This window comes from Schistocerca serialis, chromosome 4 (assembly GCF_023864345.2).
Source record: "Schistocerca serialis cubense isolate TAMUIC-IGC-003099 chromosome 4, iqSchSeri2.2, whole genome shotgun sequence".
NCBI lineage: Eukaryota > Metazoa > Arthropoda > Insecta > Orthoptera > Acrididae > Schistocerca > Schistocerca serialis.
Window position 1 is genome coordinate 716,215,585 of NC_064641.1, and position 23,527 is coordinate 716,239,111.

The 23,527-nt window shown below is 37.3% G+C and overlaps 1 protein-coding gene across 3 annotated transcripts in view; it reads right to left on the reverse strand.

Moving 5' to 3' along the window:
* The window catches only part of LOC126473235 (glutathione hydrolase-like YwrD proenzyme), a 117,505-nt gene that overhangs the window by 25,798 nt on the left and 68,180 nt on the right, over positions 1-23,527 (reverse strand). For all 3 annotated transcript variants that reach the window (XM_050100150.1, XM_050100151.1, XM_050100149.1), the window contains exons 7-9: positions 18,611-18,782; positions 12,076-12,241; positions 6,492-6,662 (exon numbers count right to left, since the gene is read on the reverse strand). In XM_050100150.1, the coding sequence (XP_049956107.1) occupies positions 6,492-6,662; positions 12,076-12,241; positions 18,611-18,782 (509 nt within the window). The remainder of the gene's footprint in view (positions 1-6,491; positions 6,663-12,075; positions 12,242-18,610; positions 18,783-23,527) is intronic.

Sequence of the window (23,527 nt, forward strand, 5' to 3'; positions counted from 1 at the left end):
AAGTCATTGTTTGTTATTCTAAGACACAATACATTTCTCCCATGATATGTACCTGTACCCAACTATTTAATCATTGACAGTGACCATTATGGTAATTTTCAGTCTACACTGTCTGCCTTAAAAAATGTCTCCCCATTGTTTACCCCATAATTCCTTTTTAAATGCCATTATCAAGTCATTGTTATTTTAAGACGCAATACGTTTCTTCCATGATATGTACCTGCACCTAACTATTTAATCTTTGACAGTGACCATTATGGTACCATAACATAAACCATTGACTGCTGGTTTTATAGCTAAATCACTGCAGTATGAAAAAAAAAAAAAAAAAAAAAAAAAAAAAAAAAAAAAAAAAAAAAAAAAAAAAAAAAAAAAAACCATGTGATACTGGTTACATATTCTACTTCCAAACTATTACACACACTTATATTAATTACACTTTTTTGTGTATAGAGGCATGCTACCAAAGGCCTTCTGGTTTTTCTCTGCCAGTACTTCATTTACAATATTGTAGAATGTTACACCAGTGTCATGTGTTTTTTTATTCATAACTCATAAAATATTTTACAAAGCACCAGCGGTAAATTGCTGAAGTTTCTTAGGTCTAAAAGCAAATTGTTAATGGCTTTAACACTGTGTCCTTTAGCAGTAATTAGTAATTTCATTGCGCCAAATAATCCAAAGCTGGCCATAGACAACTGTAAATGCTGTCGTTCAGTGCTATCTGACAGAAAATAGACATTAAATTCTCCCTAAACAATGATTTGCTGATTAAGTCAGCATAATCTTATTAAAAGTGCCTCCAGATGCTTTTTGAAGCTTAAAATACATCCTTCTGGTGTCCTATAAACTGCCAGTACCACAACCTCACATGTTTCCTGGTGCACTACCATTACATAGCATTCAGTCAACTGTTCAGCACAATATTCACTATCCTGAAGGGCCTGGGACTTAACTTCCCTTTTTGCTATATATAGCCTGTCCTCCTTTGTTATGATTGGTTCCACAGTGGCCCAGTCTGTCCTCCTTTGTTATGACTGGTTCCATAGTGGCCCAGTGTAATGTTGCATGCATGAACATGAACATGTTTCATTTCAGTTATTCCCTTGCTATATTCTGACAGACATAGAAAAATGCTGACCGTACATGAGATTAAGATTTAAGCTGTTTTCCATGAATGGCATGTAGACTTGTTCCAGTACTCTCCTCACTGTCTTTGGTATGAATGTATTGCAGATAACACAAATAGCAGGTACTACGTTGGAGGCCATTCGTCCGTTTCCAATTTCAGAAGGGAACCAAAATGAAAAGGAGATGAGTATTAGGAGTACAAATGGGAAGGTGTCTTCATTGCTTAGGTATTCAGACACAAGTGGACAGTGAGGTGGTGTTGAGGAAAAGATTTGTTTTGAAACTTGTTGAAGGGTGCCTGTTCCAATTTTTCAGCTTGCAAAAAAGAGCAGGTTATCAATTCACTGTGTGCACATTATGTTTAGTCATGCAGAACTACAAATAAATTGACCAGTTTTAATGATTCTGGAGCATTTGATAAAGACTGCATTTAGGATGGCCCCATGCCACTGTGGATAGGTAGCAGGCTAGTACTAACAAAAGACAACTTTGTAATCTTTGTAGTAAATGCAAGGGACATAGTGACTCTTGTAATTAATGCACAGGACACAGCAACAGGTCATAAACTGTCTGATGTATTTTGACGAGTTTCACTAATGTGACCATCATCAGATATTCATTATCCTAGTGGTTAAGTGCCAGTACAGTAGCTACTGATCTGCTACCTGTTTGTAAAACATATAAATCCCATCAAATTTCCTTATACTCTGTCTATAAGATAATTGGATAGATAAAAAACCTACTCACCAAGTGGCAGCAAGATAAAATGCATATAAGAAAACAAAGGAAATGTGCAAGCTTTTTGATCTATTAGCTCCTTCTGCTAGCAGAAGGGTTGAAGAGAAAGGAAGAGGGTCTAATGTAAATGACAAGTGATGTTCAGGAAATGGGGAGAGTTACAGAAAGTCACCCAGAACCCTGTATCAGAGGAGACAGCAGTCTGGTAAGTCTCCCATGACCAGGGATAAGTTGCCATTCACCCAGGGTCTAGGGTGACTTTTCTGTAGCTCACACCATTTCTTAAACCTCACCAGTCCTTTACCTTCAACCCTCTTCCTTTCCCTTCAAACCTTCTGCCAGAGGAAGGAGCCACTGGCTCCGAAAATTTCCACGTTTCCTTTATTTTTTTATATGTTTTTTCTCCTACTACTGCATGCTGAGTAGATTTGTTTGATTTATTTTCTTATATTGTGTCTACAGCACATACAGTAACATTATCTTGTGCATGAAATAAAGTTTGATTTTGCTTCCGTTCACCCTAAAATTTTCATACTTGCACATTTCAGATAACCTTTGTTCATGCATGGAGTTACTTTCTGCATTATGCGTGATTGCTTTTCTTTCCTTAGTTTTTTCAAGCCATACCTTTTTCATCTGTTGCTTTTGCTGTAAACAGTTTTTTTAGCTGCAGCTCTAATAGGCCTTCCCATTATCAACAAAAAATATATAAAGTAAAGCTAACAAAACAATAACAAAGCATGAAACAAACAATTGGGAAAAAAAATTAAAGGGAACTTCCAAAAAAATGCCTGCAAATAAAAAATCAGCCAACAATAATCATGCTCTTAACCTACTTTTTAAATTTTATATCATTATGTACTACATAATATGGATGAAACTAAACTTTTGGGAGTTGAAAAAAAGAAAAAAAATCTAATAATAAATTAACATTCTTTGTAGTTAAGTTTCAGAGTTAAGATTACTCATCCTGTAATTTGAAAAATATATTTGAGCATCCAGTAAAATGCAGAATATGTCATAAAATTCTTATAAACATCAATTGGTTCACAAACTATGTGATTTGTACTTAGAACACTGAAACTTCTATGGTGGTCGAGTAGACTTCTATGCTGCTAACACAGCCCAGTCCATTGGTTACCTTCTAGTGGATAATAATATAATCACACAAATACCATGCATGGAATATGGGTCATTTAGGGCGATCTTGGCAGATGAGGGATCTCAGCATTGTTAACAAATTGCACCACTGAGAAGGAATATGGTTTTTTGTAAGTACCTCTGGGGTTTCAAAAGATGATTGCACAAGAACTGCAAGACATACAGAAAACAGACATGTATCAGTGGATAGAGCATCTTTCCATGTTTCTAACTTGCATTACAGTTGCTCAACAAGGGCACTATTTATGCGGTAGCAAATGTTAACACAGGTGGAAGAGCACATGCATCATGTGGAAAGAAGAGGAATTATTCCACATGTGGAACATTGAGAATACACTGCTTCAAAAAGTAATCTGAGTTGAAAATCATCATTTAACAAGTACTGACTTTCTCATCAGTTGATAACAAATCTCCACTCAAGCTATAGATACTGCTACCCATCTCACCGACTGTTTGCGTGTCACAGCTCCTGGAATCACCATCACATCTCTGTACCGTTGCCACATTGGGTGTCAAGGCCGGATCAATTCCTGCACTTATTCCCATGTTGGGATGCCTCATTGAGCTCCAGACACCACCTCCACCACCAGTGGGTATGTCTGCCACAGATCCAGAAGTTGTGTTCGAGACCCGACAACAGAGTGTTTGCGTGCATTAAACTCTCCAAATCTCTGCTGCCACGAGCACCAGGATTGGATTGAGTGCTGCATCATGCTTCCATGCTGGGTTTGTGCCTGTGTTTTCTGAACACTGTGTCTCCTTGAACATTTTGTTAAGTTTTTTCCCACAGTTAATGAGACCTTGTTTTTTTGTATATGAACTCAGTGTTACAGACATTGCACCTACACCAATGCTTCATTTCTTATCCTTCATACCAGTTAACCAGAGTTTGTTCAGGCATCAGTGTTCTCTGACTGACATCTTCACACTAGATCCGCAGCCGCTCATTGCCACAGATAGTTCCTGCACAGCGCCGCCAGGCACTGCCTTTCTAGTGGGCCATGTGGGAACACACCTCCACACAAGCCACCATCTGCTCATGACATCACACTCTGCCACCTTTGTGCTCACACTGACATTATGCACCGCTGACACCATGCTTGCACTGACATCATCCCAAGCACATGAAGCACAAACATGAGCTGGCTGCAGGTGTATCATTTTTGTGCTCGAACCTACTGAGCTCTGCTCCCCAAGGGGGGATTGTGGTGTCACCACCAGACACCACACTTGGTGGGTGGTAGCCTTTAAATCGGCCGCGGTCCGTTAGTATACGTCGGACCCGCGTGTCGCCACCGTCAGTGATTGCAGACCGAGCGCCGCCACACGGCAGGTCTAGTCTAGAGAGACTCCCTAGCACTCGACCCAGTTGTACAGCCGACTTTGCTAGCGATGGTTCACTGCCTACATACGCTCTCATTTGCCGAGACGACAGTTTAGCATAGCCTTCAGCTACATCATTTGCTACGACCTAGCAAGGCGCCATATTCAGTTACTGCAACTAATTACTTCAAGACTGCATTCTGAACAAACAATATTGTGAATCATGTACCATCAAGAGTGACGTTCATCATTAATGGATTAAGTTAAGTATCAAACTAATTATGTCCGCTTTCTGAATTCTAATTCCTTGTCGTGTTCCAGACCTCACGTCAGTATAGTTCTTCCCTCCTCACGCCAGCTTGCGTGAACTAAAACGCATGCATTTCGGCCTCCACTAGTAACACGGTGTTGGCTCTTCTGCCAACACAACAGGGATCTGTGTGGCAGCCTTGGACAGCAGCACAGCAAATGCAGACGACACAGTTAACGAGCTGATATTCATCTGTGCATGCTCCTGTGCAAAAGTACTGTGCAAAATGTAGTTTAATCTCTGCCACGTAATGTGCAGTGCCATAAAATAAAATATAGATTAATTGTTTCTTATTGTTCACAGTTTTTTCTTGTTTGCTGGTTTTAATTATTACCCAGAAATTGTTATCTGTTTTAATTATAATTCAGTATTAACCAAATTTTCTATGTTTTGAAATGTATTTGTCACTATAAATGATGCAATTTTAATTAGCAATAACATTTTGATTGCGATTTGACTGCTAATATGTAGAGTTTATCTTCACAGTACAAAATAATAGTTGAGTTAGCAGGATCAAAAAGAAATCTTCTCTCCCATCTTAATTTCTGTCATAATTCGCAAGGGAAGTTACCAACATGTATTTCAATGTAAGTGTACAGATGCCCCTCAGAGTCCAAAGGGTGAAGAATAAAGAGATAAATAATGGGTGTATAGTGAGTCAAAAAGATACAACTGACAATGTATGGCAGTTAGAAAATATTTCTCCAGTCTATTCTTTGTTCTGGCAACTTTCCAGGAATAAGTTATAGTAAATTATATTACCTTCATTTTTTCACATATAACTTCTTCCATATTTTGTGAGATTTTGTGAAAGTGAATGTATACTGATGTGGAATCATTTTTATGGAGACATTCCGTGCATAGTATAGATGCTTTTAGAGTGCAAATATGAGCTCTAAGGATAATTTGTGACCTCAAAAAAATAGAGTCATGCAAATTTTATATTACTGAGCTTGGTGTTCTGAATGCCCCATGCTTATTCATTTATGAAACTACCTTGCTCAGTAGGGACTTCCTCTTGAAAGCAGGCAAATTATTGCAGACCAAGAATGTACATAAATATTGTACCACAAGACAATGAGATATTCACCAAACATATAGCAGGGTAACATGCAATCAGAGGAGCACAATTAATGTTGGTATCGTATTACACAATAGGATACCAAAAGAAATAAAAAGTGCTGCTTATCCAGTGTTTAAAATGAAGCTAAAGCCATGTCTAATACTGTACTGTTTCCATGCTGTAAAAGAATATAGGTATATGTAAAAAAATGATTGTTACTTGAGCAATTACAGATAAAATTAGATTGTAAAAACAGGTACTGTACTTAATAATAATTTGCCTGCTTATTTTGCTGATACTGTATATTAGTGTATCCATATTTTGACATGTTCTTAACCAATTCCTGAAAAACGTAGGCCATAAGAATATGCACCTATTTATTTTCACTTCATTCTTGTTTACACTAAATATGACTGTATCCTCATTGTGATCTGTTGAGTATCACTTGCATAATTTGTGCTGTATGATAAAACTGGTCAGATAAAAAGTCAGTCAATCAGTTATTATGTAGTTCAGAATCTATGTTTACCCATAAAATATATAAATAAATTCATAAATTAGATCTTTCAGGACAAAGCTATGGTCCTGTGGAATTAAACCATCCACTGCATCAATGACTTATTGACTACATATTATATCACACCAACTCCTCAGTGATCACATTTGTTTATGACTATTGCATATGTTTGTTTATCTCACGCATTCAGTCCAAGATACACCGTGATTCACATATTGCACAGATTTATTCTTCAACAAGAGATCTACCTGGACTTGGGCCTGAGGTTGCATGAATCCACCCATTATGCCATATGTAGCCAAAAGCTCGCCAGTCTCAGCATTTGTTACCATGCTTGGTATAATTGTGTGTTGTGGGCGCTTCTTTGGAGCAAGAACATTGTTTTTTGTTGGATCTAAAGTAAATAGGGCCCCACGATTCTGGAACAGACACATTTAAATAATGTAGTTTTTGTTTGTGAGTTCACTTAGCAATTTTTGTTTATTCAGTTCGAAGGTTCAGATGCTAGGAAAAATGAGGAGAAAATAATCCTGTCATTACACTGTTAATTTGTTTTACTTGGAAAGTAAAGAAGAAAATTATCAATAAGAATATCAATACTACGAGAAGGAAACTTGCTACTCACCATATAGCGGAGATGCTGAGTCACAGATAGATGCAACAAAAAGATTCTCACAATTATAGCTTTCGGCCACTAAGGCCTTCATCAGCAATAGACACACATACGCATGCATGCACGCATGCGTGTGCGTGCGCGCAGACACACACACACACACACACACACACACTCTCTCTCTCTCTGTCTCTCTCTCTCTCTCTCTCTCTCTCTCTCTCTCATACCAATGCAACTCACACACGACATGTGGAGTGTGTATGTTTGTGTGGATAGATGTGTCTATTGTTGACAAAGACCTTATCAGCCGAAAACTATAATTGTGAGTGTTCTTATGTTGTGCCTATTTGTGACTCAGCACCTTTGCTATATTGTGAGTAGCAACTTTCCTTCTCCTAATATTGTTACATTCCATCCTGGATTTTCCATTAAGAATATAAAGTTGTTCACTTATCAGCTATAGGCCTACATGGTTGCTCTGTAAAAAATATAAACATATGTCAAAAATGTGCTTACTGTTGCCCATCTTATGTAGTACACATTTGGAATAACTCAACATTTGTTGTTTGCAGTAACGGGGATTTTTATAACTCTGTGCTTTGATATAATGATGGATAATTTATGGTTAACGTTGCATAAACAGTGCATTCAAAACTTGCATTGCAAACATTTTTTTTGTAACAAGTGCTTCATTTATTGTACAACAGTCACAAAAATAGAGAGTGCATTTTCATGTAATATGCCATTTGTTGTAATACAGTACTGTTAACACCAAATAATACTGCATTATTGTAATAATTGTTAAATTTCAGCCTGTAAGCAACAGAGAAGCTATTCCATTAAATACAAATAATTTACTTCTGAAAAGATTATGGAACATGCTTTATCTTGTCTAACAGATTTACAAATGTTTTGTATTTGAGGAATCCTGCAGCCTTCATATGGTCATAGTTGACACCTTGAACACAAAACATAAATAAGTAAGTCAGACACATATAATTAAGTACTGAAAAAGTCACACTTACAAGAAATACAAATAAAGTTGTGGATTTCTAATAAAAATCCAAAAATATGAAGTATCCCAGTAAACACAACATTGTAATGAAATAGGTACTACATTTTCAGTTCTCTACATACAGGGGGATGGACAAAAATATGGAAACACCAAAAACACAGCAAATTATGATGCCTAATACAGCATAGGAAACCCAATGGCATTCAAAACCACTTCCAGTCATCTTAGAATGGATAAATATAGGTCCTGCATGGTTTCCAAGGGAATCTTCTACCATTTGTCCTGCAAAATAGTGGCAAGTTTGTGTAACAATGATGAAGGAGGATAGCAATCATGTATCCTTCTCTCCAACGTAGACCACTAAGTCTCAGTAATATTGAGATTGACTGATGTGGCCTGGGGAGATGCGACAATTCATTCTCGGCCTCACAAAACCAGCACTGAACAATGCAAGCTGGGTGAAGGTGTGCCTTATCATCTTGGAATACAGCATCACCATTGGAAAACAAACAATGTGCCTTGGGATGGACCTGATCAGCCAGAATACTCATGTAATCCTCGGCAGTAATGAAACCTTCCAGAGTAACCATGGCGTCCATGAAATACCATGATATGGCTACCCACCTGACTGGCAAGAGCCTGCCATGTTCCACGAGTGGGATGTAAACCTGTCCAGAAGTTGGAAACGGTATGCAGCAAGACTCGTCTGCCAAATTTCTTCTTCTACTGCTCCGTAGTCCAGGTTTTGTGACTTTGGAACCACATTTTTCTTTTATGGGCATTTGTAACACTAATGAGTGATTTGGGAATTCTAGCTTGTCTTGTAGTTACTTGCTTACCAAGTCCCCTTCAAATCGTTTCGGTACTGACAGTGTTCAAGAGTGTGACATTCAGTTTGACAGTGACATCTCTTTATTTTTCAGCACAGTCCTCTTCATTGACTCTCCATCATGATCACTAAACAAACTCTTTTGTCTGTGTTGTGACTTGACTGATGATGTTTTGCTGCTTTTCCTGTAGGCAGTATAAATCTTTGATATGGTGTCTTGAAACACTGAACACTCCAGCCACCTTGGCTACAGAAGCAAACATAATACTAGCATCAACAATTTGCCTACATTCGAATGCACTGAGATCTAACATAATGCACCCACATCTACAATGAACACTGTCTTGACTGTAACTGATACTTGTAATGTACTGACTACACTGCACAGGTGTCGTTCATGGTCAAACACAACAGTGCAACCTGCAGGCTTGGCTAGCATCCGCATTTACACTGAAGCATGTGTTTCTCATGCTGTTCCCAAATTTTTGAGTACCCCTTGTATAATTATGCAAGGACACAAGCAAAAGACAGTACAATATAATGACATGGCTGAAAGGCTTTGGAATAAACATATAACAACATAAATAATATTCATAATAAAGATGTGACTGTGAACAACTTCAGTACATGATATTTTTTCGTGTGTGTGTGTGTGTGTGTGTGTGTGTGTGTGTGTGTGTGTGTGTGTGTGAGAGAGAGAGAGAGAGAGAGAGAGAGAGAGAGAGAGAGAGAGAGAGAGAGAGAGAGAGAGAGGAGGGAAAGAGTTAGCTTTATGCATTAGTTAATTCTCCGTGAAGTATTTTGTCATAAATATCAATTTCTAATGTCAATATTATGAAAAGGATAGATTTCTCCTCACCGTATAGAGGGAATGTTGAGTAGCAGATAGGCACAACAAAATGATTGCGAAACATGTGAATTTTTGGCCAAAATGTCTTCTTCTAAAGTAGACACCATGCATACATTCATGCAAAAATCTGGGTGTTGGGTAGTAAGAAGGAGGCTTGGGTGGGGAGGGGGAGGGGGAGGGGTTGCCGGATCAAAGTGGGGGATGGTAAAGTGCTGCTTGTGGGAGCATGCAGAGATGAGGTGGGGACAGGATAGGACAACTAGCTGCAGGTGTGAGGATAGGAGCAGGAGGGGGGGGGGGGGGGGGGAGGGGGCAGAAAAGGAGAGGCATAGAGGAGGAATAGAAGGCTGTGTACTGCTGGAGTGGGAGCAGGGGAGGGGATAGGTGTTTGATGGACAGGGAATAACAAAGGTTGAAGATCCAGGGGGGAGGAGGGGGGAGTTACATCAATGTAGGATATATTGCACGCACTTACACAATTCAGAAAAGAAGAAGAAAGAAAGAGAAGAAAAATTATGGGCAAGGAATAGCAGATACTGTGTGAAGTATGTAATTTATATGTAGCAGACAGGTAAAGAATACTAGGGCACTGTAAGAAAACAGAAAAGAGAATATAAATGCAAAGTGGCAATGAATGTTCTGGGTCAAATATCAACTGAAAGGAATTAGATTATGAGGGTGTGATGAAAAGTAATTCCTCTGAATATTTTATGTGAAAACTCTTAAAAGCTTTTTACATAAAACAAATGCTATTAACATTCTACATCTTTATTCTTCATGTCTACATATTTACAGCCTTATGCTGCTAGAGGGGTCTAAACTGTAGTGTGTTACATGGTGGTGTGCAATGTAACTATATTGGTGTGTGAGAAACAGGATGCTGTAATCAAGTTTCAGATCTGAAGAGATCATTCATACAGATCACCCTCTCCTTCGGCCTGCCAATGTCAGACCACACATGAGTGCTAAAACATCTGCAACAATCCAATGCCTTGAGTTCCCTGTCATCAATCATCCTCTATACAGTTCCAATTTGGCGCCAAGCAATTTTCATTTGTTCTCAAAACTTAAAGAACACATTCATAGGCTTAACTTTGATGGTGATGAAGCAGTACAAGCAGAGTTGAGGTTGTGACTTTGTCAATTAAGTCAGACGTTTTACAGTGATGGTATCAAGAAACTGGTTATTCAATGGGAGAAATTTGTTCATAGCCAGTGTGACGATGATGAGAAATAAATATATAGACATGAAGCATGAAGATATAGAATGTTAATAAAATTTGTTTTAAAAATCTTTAAGCATTAAAAAAAAACAATTGGAGGCATTACCTTTCAGCATGCCATTGTAGAATTGCTTGGAAGGAATTAAGAAGTAGGGAATAAAATAGCTACAGAATTTATGTAAAAGTGGCACACACACATAATAAAAACAAATATGACACTAAGAAAGTATGCTACAGCCTACATTTACATGCACACAAAGCAATCGTCCACACTGTTAAAACTCCATACTTTGCCCAATTCCACAACATTCTACAGTATTGAATTGTGTTTCAGGGTTGCACAACTGCTAACTGTCATCTCTTTAACCCAGAAAAGAGTTACAAGACCAAAGTGCCATGCATCACAAGCAAATTCCTATTGGGCCTTTTTTCAAGAGTCTTCGCACTTCTCAATCTTCTTCATTTTTATTCTAGAAACATGTAAATATGTAGGAATGAATTTAAAAGAGACAAATAAAAACTTGAATATGTATGAAAGTTATACCAAACAAAAGACAATTTCTGTGCCCCGCCAGTAAGGACAGCTGCCCTTTAAACCTAAACTACAAATATTGCTGTACAAATGTTCAAGTTATTCCCTCATTTTTGATGTTTTATAAATCACTAAGAGCATTCTTATTAGATTACTGCTTCTAGCTGCTATTCAGTCACATAATTTTTAGATCATGTGAAGTGCAGCAGACTTGAAGCAAGAATGTGCAAAAACTACTGCTGCTCCTAAAGCAAGATCAAATAGAATTAATTTATTGCACTATTGCAATACATTTTCATGTTATATGTAGTGTGTGTGTGTGTGTGTGTGTGTGTGTGTGTGTGTGTGTGTGTGTCCTATTTTCAAGTAATTATTACAGCTTCGGTAATTATAACCATCTTTGATCATCATTTATAGTCCTTGATGTGCAATATTGAGCTACCTGAATAGATGTTTTCATTTGATAGAAAATGATTAATTAATATCAAGTAATGATTAAGAAGTTCTTGCAGTTTGACGTAGCTTATATGCTTCATCGTATTCTACAGCTTCCAGCTCATGGCTGGGTCTGTTTTGGAACATAAGACTGCATCTTTGCCTGTCCTCCCACCACATTTCTCTTTCCACTCTCTTCCAGTCTTCTGTTTTCTTCACACATTCTTTCACACCAGTGATCCAACTCTTGGTCTCTAGGTTGATGTAGCTTATACTGTCATTATAAAGTTAATTTTTTTCATTTCAGTTGATGTTTACTCATAGAAAAATTTTACCTGTAGAGCAAATCCACATCCTTCAGGAACAATTCCAGTTCCAAAGCTCATGTAATTGCTATTAATAAAACTACATGCATTTCCTTCAGCATCTGTGACTGTCATGTAAACAGTATCTGACATCTGTTTTATATCTGGATCCCCATGGACAGGGTAATCACTTGCCCTTAAATGTAAAAAAGAACAATTAAAAAATTTTTTATCACAATTATTATTATGTTAAAATAATATTCTTCCTATTTGCATACAATAGTACATCTAATTTCTTTGACTACTTAATTTTTTCTCATACACCTAACTCCAACTTCTTAAACCAGCAAAGCTGTAATTCATAGATTGTTACCACTGCTGAGAGCTATCTTCAGCCTCCACCCTTGTGATGACCAATACTTCTGTGCCATTTATTAGCCCTTTATTAATTACTTAATTCTTTTGCCATGTTCCAAAGATCTCATCATAAAAGAGACACTTCAGGGATGTCGAACAAGTTACCATTGTTAGAAATACCATTAATAACTGAATACCATTTAACTGCTATAATTATTTGTGCTTGCTTACGCTAAGCTTAACAGGAATGTCACTATCTTGAAGCATAACTGCTCCTCCATCAATTATATTAAATAGCTGCTATTTATGTACTATTAATGACTTGATACCTACCTATACAGCTTATCAATATTTATCTCATAACTTCTATTGAGATGACAAAGGAATAAAACACTTTACAATAGAAATTGGTGCTTGCCAAACAATTAATAAGACTCTTCAGGTATTTAAATCTAGATGATCAGATACATTTTAGGAGTGGATAATAAGGCATTTGCTTTTGTATTTATAGGGATTCTGTACAGCACGGTTCATGTTAAACAGGAACTTTTTGAAGACCTTCTCACCAGATTATAGGACCTCCCTAGGATTCTGGATAAGGAGGCAAAACCTATTAGTATTTTTTTCTTTTTTCAATTGTGGTTGTGTAAATAAAAAAAGTACAATTTTATTTTTATTTTTAATAAGAAATACTATGAAGAAGTGAATGTACACTGCCTGACAAAAAAAGTATAGCACCCAGAAGATATGAATGGATGCCAATGTAACTTTGTACAAGTACACACCATAATTGGATTTGTAAATGATTTGTGTTGCCATTCTCTGTGACAGACAGAAAAACCACCAGAGCACATTAGTGTTGGTCGTAGTCAGCATTGTTACCAGGCCTAATAGGGTGTATAAAGTGCATGAATAATATCAGATGCTGAGTGATCACTGTGAAGAATGCAGAGATGCCATGTTCTCATGTGATACAGCTCACTCAGCACCTGAAAGATTTTGAGAGATACCTCATCGTGGGTATCCAATTAGCTGGCTGGTTGACTCATGCAATATCCAGATCTGTGTGGTATTTGAATGTGACAGTGGTCCAGTGCTGAACTGCATGGGAATGTGAGGGCAGGCACACTCATTGTCAAGGTTCTGGTTGATGTCATCTGATCACCATAAGGGTACAAGGTGAGCCTTTTGGGTCAGTGCCAGCTGTCTGAGAACAAGTAATGGACTCCCTGCAATATTCTGTGTCATACTGCACCTTTGGTTGGAGATTACCTACAGCAGAACTACAAAACTACTGTCTCAAGCATAGGTCCCTGTTAATACTGAAACAGAAATGGGATGATTCCATGACCACAAAACATGGACTGCTGTTGAATGGTGTTTCATTGTGTTTCCCAAACAATTGATATGTAATATCATCTGTGGAAAGTATATAATTTTGTATATTTCCTAAATGGGCATTTTCCAGTTCTATGTAGCTTTAAGTGAATTTTCAACCAGAAATGATATGTAAATTTCAGGTAACCTCATGATGTGGACAGGAAATTTTCATTTTTGTGCTTTAAGTGTTAGTTACATGATATATTCCATGGACACTCACCATAGTCCTTATAAATATAAGTTGTTTCATTGATGTTGCATAGTATCCTCAGCCATGAGTTGAAACAAATTGATAGTGAACTTAGCTGTGTGTTTAAATAAACTACATGATATTCCCAATTGAAGTTGTGCCATGTTAGCACACCAGACTTTCATCTGAACCACTATACATATAATCTAGTATCCTGGAACTGAATAGTGCTTATGTAGCTCACAGAACTTTAACAAAAGCCTTGACGTTTTAGTAGTGTCTATACTACACACAGTATTTCATGAACTATTGACCGTGTGAAATGGTATTGTGAGCCATGGTAGTGCCAAAAAGGCACAGAAGACTTGCTTCTGAGATACGGTATATTTCAAAAGTAACAGCAAAGACTGTTTACAAAATAGTATCAACTTTTCAGAAATTGAGTAGCTTTAAGAAGTTAAGCGTATAAGAGAACAAATCATTTATCTGATAGTTTTCTGCATCCAAGTCAAAATTTACTGATTGTTGAGTGTTGATTTTAGTCTCGTTACACCTAATACATTATATTTACTTTACAATTTTGTCTTATTATAAGTATTTTTTCTAGAATATTGCTAATTAGTATCTGTACAAAATTCAACAGCATAATTACGTCTGACAAAATCTAAATTTTTTTTTTCTGTGAGAAGTGACCTTTTCCAAATTTTTTTTCAAGATGAGTTAGTATTTGCTTTCGCCTAAGAGAATACCAAGTATTCTTCTCACTTATCTTCACATCAGTTAAGAAGTAATTTTGACTTTTCTCTGGGTTTTATTTATTTTTTTTTTTAATTCTGAGAGCCTTGCTTATCTTGTAATTTGCTCATGAAATGTTTCATATACGTGACTAGAGAATTTTGGATCCTGAAGCTGATACACTACAAAATGTTGTGGGAAATAGCCTGGGAGCTGTGTCCACTCCTAAAAAATTATCAAGACCATCAGCAGTATGAAGAACCATCAGATACCACACTCCAATTCAACGCACACCAGCCTTCAACTATTCAGACCACAGAAACTTACGAGGACATTTTTTTTAAAGGAGCTTGTATTACTTCATGTTCTACTTTTCAAATTTGTAAACATCTTGCATGCCTGCGAGGCTTTCCCTTGCAGTGGAATGCAGGCAAGGGGGGGGGGGGGGGGGGCAATGTGCAATAAGCTGTCTGGACCATGTATCTTCTTAAATTTATGATATTACCCTTTTTTATCTTATTTGAAATGTTTTAAACTCCAACTGTATAATATGTCGTGCTCACACACTTAACCTCTGTGATTTAAAAATCAAATTTAAAAAAATTACTGTACTAGAGAAAGATATGTTTTTTTGTTTATGTAAATATATGTTATCATAATTTGTTCTATTGTACAGTTGAGTAAATTTCATTTTTTTGTAAATTATTTTCGATTTACTATTCTATGTTTTGATCTTAAGCATGACTACATCTTTACTGATGTATTCTGGAACAATGTTAACTCGGTGCAGTTGGCTTGCATGTGTGTGTGGCGGGAAGGAAGGAAGGAGAAATGTAAGGTTTTCTGGAGTTGCATATAAATGGAATGTATTTCACTGAGTGAACATTGTATATTTGTGGCAGCAAGGCATCTAGGACGATTAAATATGAAAATTACATATGAATCAGTTTTGTCGTCTGCATTATTCTACAAACACGTCAACCTATAGGGCTTCCAGGCCTACAAGAGAACCTGGCTTCCAGACAGAAAAAATCCAAGCAATGGATTGAAGAAGAACCTGAAAAACCAGATGAGTAATTTCTCTTTAAAACTACCACTAGACCCGGCCAAAAATATTTAATTACTCCATGAACATTTATTACAATTAACAGTCATCCAAAGTGTGTAACAAAGGAGGTCATTAAAACTGATGCAATAAGTTCCTCTAAAAAGCATTGAAAAATAGCTGGTGCACTTGCCACAGCAAAAGGCAAATGCTGGTATTGATGAAGTCCATGTGGGGTATTGATAACTAGAAGACGTTTGGATTCTCATATGCCTCTGCCAAGTCAATCTTTGAAAAGTAATACCCCTCCTCCCCTCTCCCCACTCACCCCCACCCCTCTGATAATTTTGCTAATAGCTCATCAGAGCATGGCAAAGGATAGGTATCAATGATTCACCATGCATTGATAGATTTTTTAAAATCATCACAAAGGCATAATTTTCCAGTAGGTTTTTCTGACTATGATCAATGGTTTGACCATTCACTGGAAGAAATAGGTTGAGTAACATCAAGGGATTGAACACAATCTACTTCTGCTTTTACTTGATCCTGTAAAGTTACTGGGTAGGCCTGGAAAAAAGGGAGGCAGGCAGATTGTTCCATCATAATATAAACCTGAAATTCTGTTACACAGCCTAGTCCTTGAGGACAGAGAGAGGAAAATTAGGCACAGAGAGGATCTAACTGTTGATCTGGAACTTTATCAGAAACCAAATGCACTTTATCACCCATGGAGAATCCAAACTGTTTGAAAGCATCCAAACCAAATGATTTTCAGTGTAAGCATTATCTACAAATAAGAGTGTTAATGAATGAACCACAGACTTGTAAATCACAGGTACAGAAAACTATCCAAGAATGGGAATCTGTTGTTTGTTATAACACACCAGCCTCCGTGACACTGGAGTCAGAGGAGGAAAACCCACATACACGGGGTTTGAGAATTCACCAATGTTGTTGCAGCACCCATGTGCACCATGTGCTGCTGCATTCTCAATGGTTTGTTAAACACACACACTTCAATTTATACCTTACTTTGAGACACCATCACCACTGACACTGTTCACATCCATGTTTGTTTCATTCTTACTCATTTTGGAAAGGAGTTACATACAGAAGCAATGTATCCTTTCTTATAGCAGATATTACACTTTTCCTGGGAGTTGGGACATGTGGCCTATTCACTTTGAATGAAGCACTATGGGCACGGAGGCAGCGGAGTGTGACATCATTGCTGTTGTGATGCAGACTGTTGTTGTTGCAAATGATGATTACTTATAAGATGCTAAGAAATTTGGCATCTACATTCCCTTGGAAACTGATTGAAAGCTACAAGAAGTGAGAGGAACTGATTTCTGAAACTTTGGACCAGGCTTCTATCTGACTACCTGCAGCCCATGAAACTTCAAATGACTGAGCCATGTTCAATAATTCTGTTAGAGCAGGAATTTCACTGTTGAATTTCCCTATTTGAAGCAAGATGTATGATTGCATCATGAACCATATGACCTACATGGTACTCCTAATGAACATTTGTCACAAAATTACAATGGTGGCTATGTAGTTCTGCTGACCATGCCCTGTATGACCGTTTTTGCCACTTTTGGCAGTGGTAAAACTCCACACAAGCATCAATAATGTGAGTGTGTTCACAATGACAGGTACAAAGTAACTCATACATCTGATAAAAAGAAAGACTTGAAGCTTCTTGTAAGGGGGCAAACTGACAGAACAACTCATACATGTGAGGTTAAATCCACAACAAAAGAAGGACCTTGCACAAACTTCCTGGCAGATTAAAACTGTGTGCCAGACCAAGACTCAAACTTGGGTCCCAAGTTCAAGTCTCGGTCCAGCACACAGTTTTAAACTACCAGGAAGTTTCATATCAGCACACACTTCACTGCAGAGTGAAAATCTCATTTGGGAATGACATTCTGATCAATTGCATAAACTCATTCTTAACAGACACAGTCATGATGAGAGCTTAGCAGGCCTATTACTGGTTCACAGTAAACAGTGTAAGTGTTAATCTCACAAAGACTCATATTATGGAATTTTATACAAGCAAAACTAACCCTTTATCATTATGCATAAATGTTAATGGTCATTTCCTAAATATTATACTGTTTGTACACATGAATAAAATAAATGGAATAGCATGTAAATTTCATTGGGGTCTAGCTTGGTACCAAGTTAAAGTGATTTAATAGCTTCATCACAGAGGCTGGACATAGGATTGCACACTAAACCTTATTTTTCATGTATGGTAAAGTAGGGGATCAGTCATGCATCCACAACCAAGCTGAGGTTGGATGAAGGTTCTAATTATGGAACAGACAGGCTCAGGCAGATCTCCATAAGGTATGACTAACCTTGTTCTTAACAGGCTTAAATTAATTGTTCTTGGTATTACTTAGCTATGTAATGACTGTAAAATTACAATCAAATTGTAGGCTTCATACACTTGATCATTTCAAACAATGCTCTACCAGGAATGCTAAATACAGACTAAGTGGTTTTACATGTGCTGATAAACAGGGTAAAACAGTGTATTTATTTAAAATGTTTATCATGTTGTATTTGTCGATTAACACCTTTCATTGTCTTAGCCATAATGTTCATCACATATTGTTTGTCTTCTGTGATACTGAAATGCTTCAGGGGAAAGTTTTAGCTTATTTTACTTTCATTTCTTCGATTCTAAACAGTAAAAAATTAGGTTCTCATCCAAACCACTTCTATCATTATTATATTATCAAGTTTGTGGTAGTAGAAATTATAGAAACAAAGTTATAGCTGAAATCTAAGTAGTCCACCAAGTGATTTTCGATGTACTTGTACATATAAAAACTTACGTATCCATGGAAATAAGCTTCCTTCTCTCTGCAGCATATGATTTCTGTAGAAGGCCTGAAGTTGGTACTGATACAATGTCAGGGTCAGCCACATAGTATAAGCTATCAGCAAAACTGAGCTTTAAGCTTTCTATAAGAAGGTGAAAGTAATCAGCTGAGCCTTGTCCCAGTGCTGAAACAAAAAAACAAAAAAAAAAACAAAAAATTAAAATTAAAGTTGCTTGTTATAAGTTATATATTTATTGTCAAATCATTTCAACAGGTTTAATGATCACAAATTGTTAAAAGCTACTTGGAACTTTGAGTCTCAAACTTTTTATTTTGTGGAGATTATGATCACTAACAAAATTAGACAACAAATTCAAAAAATAGTGGAAATTTGCAACAAATGGAGACAATGAACACTGCCACTGAAAGGGAACATAACATTAAATGATATTTATAGAAGGTGCAGAACACAATATTACACTGCAGCAGTCGACTTTGTAAGAGTTGTGACCATGTGCTTCCAAACACTTCCTTCGAACAAAGTGAAAAAAGGTGCAATTGTTATACAAATTGTGTAAATAGTTACACTTTGATTAAGGGAAAATGATTTTCCGTAGCAGATATTGCTGCCAAAATATTTATAATGCACAACTCAAACAATGGAAAATCCAGGATGGAATGTAACAATATTATGAAAAGGAAAGTTGCTACTCTCCGTATAGTGGAGATGCTGAATCGCAGATAGGCACAACAAAAAGACTGTTGCAAATAAAGCTTAAGGCCATGGGGCCTTCATCAAAAATAGACAAAAACACACACACACACACACACACACACACACACACACACACACACACACACACACACAGCTCACACACCCATGACTGCAGTCATGTGTATGTGAGTTGGGTTTGTGTGTGTTGTCCATTTTTGATGAAGTTTATTTGTGACAGTCTTTTTGTTGTGCCTATCTGTGACTCAGGGTTCTGCTATATGCTGAGTAGCAACTTTCCTTTTCATAATATTGTTATAATGCACAACTGTGGCTTGCAACTAACAGTTTTCAATAAAATATGTAATGTATGACAGTATAACCTCCAAAAAATTTTCGAAAATGTACCTTTCTTTATGTAGACAGGCACTGAAATTGAGGGGAACAATTGTCTAAATGAGGATACTAGTGCTAAAATTGTACAATGCACAAATGTAGATTACAGCTAATGCTGTAACACAAGACAAGTTTTTTACAGGGCTCAATGTTTCAAAAAATATTCAATCTATCATGTCACACACTTGAGTTTTGAGTCCATCAACATGAAGAGCAGTTTCAATTTTATGTGAAATGTTAGGATCTACACTTTCAAAGACAAGGGAAATACTTAAAGTCAGCATATACATGTTATAAAAGTGTAAAATGTATGGATTTTGCACTTAGTTCATTTTGTGACACCTTCTACACTAGTGTGTCAAAGATGAATGCTGTAGCATCAGTTTATCCCACTTAAAACAACAAAAACTGAGAAAGCATCTGGATAACAATGCATTGGCATAGTTTTTACATGGTTGGTTGTCCATTATCCCAAAGTTCTTATTAATTCTGAGGAAATATTGTCTACTTTGCTTCGTCTTAAGTTTTTCAGTGCACTGTCAAATTCTATTCACAGTATCACATCTCCCTCCTTATTTTAATTTGCTTCCTCTGCCCTTTCCTCTGTGTACCAACTGAGTGTTAATTTACCTAGCATAGGGCATGCCTATCATATGTCATTGTTGATTATGTTCTTTAAAATATTTTTTACAAATGCAACATAATTATAGTTACATAACCTTGGTACAAATGAAATACTTCAATCATCAACAGGTTAATGCTGTCATATAATATCTTGTTATTCGTAGCATTTCAAATCTATAAAATCTATCTAATCTACCTAAATCTATAAATATTTAGAGAAAGTGACAGCTTTAAGAACTTTTCACTAATTTTGTAATCAAGTACTATTTGAGCCAACACAGCAAATGAATGGAATGGAAAGACTTCCTAATAACTGATACATGGGAAAGTATCCTCTGCCTTGCACTTCATGGTGCTTTGGAAAAAGCTACTATCTCGCCATTTATATAAATAGCTATTGTTCTCCTCCTGTTGGTAATTTAATATTTAGTTGATAACTTTGGTACTTCTCAAAGAAAGTAGTTACCTACACCTTATGCTACATTGTAGCGATACTTTACACTGTGCAGCTACTTTCCTTGTAGTTAACATAACATTTCATTCCTTGAATTCAGATTTAAAAAAGAGTGGCTAATGGGGTACATTTATAATTTCCTTTTGATGTGGTTATGATTCTCATTTTATTGGTTGATATGAGCTGCTGAATACCTTTGCACCAGAATTCGTAACTTAACTCTGAACACTACAGAAGAGGGCTGAGTCAGCCTGAAAATTATTTCTGTCCTTTTACTATGATTACATATCTACATTTACATCTACATCTATCCTCTGCAAATCACTGTGAGGTGTATAGCAGAGGATATAACCCATTGTGCCAGTTATTAGGGTTTCTTCCTGTTTCGTTCATGTATGGAGCATGGGGAGACTGACTGTCTGAATGCCTTTGTGCATTCAGTAATCATTCCAATCTTATCGTCATGATCCCCACATGAGCAATTCATAGGAGGTAGAATGGTGGGATGTCGAGGCAGTAGTGGTGATCACTGGTGGCCAGAGAAACTTGACTGCAATGTAAACATTCTTTATTCATTTTTTATGATGACTGAATTGTTATGATGCCATGGACATGGTCTGCCACTTCTTGTGTTTGGGGTGGGTGATGTCCATATCCCATACTGATGGCATTATTTGCTCACTCAGCCATGCATGGCCCACTTGTAATGCATGGCTATGAGCAAGGACTGCCAGTGACACAAACATCCACCACGATTCTAGCAAAGTCCCACTGCTACTGGAAGAGAAGCTTGATCTGGTGCAGATGGTTATTGGTGGTACCATCCTGGCCATGAACCACTGCCCTCCAGGGCAGGAGTTCAGATACTGCTCTAGAGTATGGAAATGGCTTGTCCACTGTACTGCTTCAAGTCCACAGTTGTGGAATCAACCCCATGAATTAGTCTGGAGGAAATGGCTGCACAGACTGAGGTCAGCTGTTCGTTGGCCCATAATGCAGTGGAGACTTGCATGGCCCTGTCATTGTGAAAGATGCTGCTGGACTGTGTATAACTGTACTAGAACCAGACGGTATTTATAGTGGTTAATGGCACATTTGTTGTGCTGATATGTTGCTTCCAGGCATATAGCCTTCACGGAATAATCGTGTGGAAACACCCCTCAAGCTGATTTGTAGTTTCTATGATGTTGCTGAGAGTGCATGGCTCAGCCCAGCTCACCTGGTGGTAGGTAAACAGGTTCATTTATGAAATCATATACCAGCATCTCTACACCTGCCTGCTTGCCCAACATACTGTTGCAATGGAGTTGCTTTTCTTACAGTAATGACCAAAATTAATGATGGCACTACAGAATACACCAGCATGATAATTTTTCTTGTTTAGGTTTGTGAAGACACTATTTGTAAGGTATTGTATCACATTCTGTGTGGCGATGCCTTTAGAAAAACCAAACTGAGAGGCAGTTAACCATTTTTGCTCATTTGAATGAGTCGGTATTGTATCATAGGCCACTTTCTCAAACACTTTTGAGAAAAATGGAAGGATTGAAATAATCTGTAATTAGAGGTGATTTGCTTATCTCCAGTTTTATAGAAAAGTTCATAATACAGCCTGCGTCATTGATTGATCACAAAGATAGATTAAGGGTAATCCAATCAAGTAAGCTAAAAATTTTAATATTCTGGTAGAAACACCATCATACCTAGTAGAATTTGTTGTATCCTGCCTATTCTTCAAATATGGGGCTCCTAGGAAATTTGCTTTCTCAGATTACTAGACAACAATTTAGTCAAATCATATTAATGAGTTTTTATTACAATAAAATAAATGACAATACTTAACTTTGCGAATTTACAATGATGTGTCATAAGCAAAGGGTGACATGCAATATAATCAAAGTCTTTCAATATAATGATCCCAATACAAGTGAAGTAATATTGTGGATGCTTCTATCCAGGTCACTGGTCTTGATGCTTCTGTCAAACAGGGCCATGGCCAGTCAGCACTGCCATCATGCCTGGAGAGTGGTCTTTCAGTGTGCAACTGACTGATGTCTTCTTCACAGCCCTCTCTGCTCTAATGTTTTTGACTGGCATGCCAGCACTTGACTTAACAACGGAACAGAATTTCTACTATTTTTCGAGCTGACAAATTTAGCAAGTCCCTTAGGGACAGCATTTTTTAAACAAATGTCTGTTAGTGGTGCAGGCAGTGTTGCCGTTGTTGTTGTGGTCTTCAGTCCAGAGACTGGTTTGATGCAGCTCTCCATGCTATTCTATCCTGTGCAAGCTTCTTCATCTCCCAGCACCTACTGCAAACTACATCCTTCTGAATCTGTTTAGTGTATTCATCTCTTGGTCTCCCTCTATGATTTTTACCCTCCACGCTGCCCTCCAATACCAAATTGGTGAGCCCTTGATGCCTCAGAATATGCCCTACCAACCTATCCCTTCTTCTAGTCAAGTTGTGCTGCCACAAATTTCTCTTCTCTCCAATTATATTCAATACCTCCTCATCTACCCATCTAACCTTCAGCATTCTTCTGAAGCACCACATTTCGAAAGCTTCTATTCTCTTCTTGTCCAAACTATTTGTCATCCACATTTCACTTCCATACATGGCTACACTCCATACAAATACTTTCAGAAACGACTTCCTGACACTTAAATCTATACTTGATGTTAACAAATTTCTCATCTTCAGAAACACTTTCCTTGCCATTGCCAATCTACATTTTATATC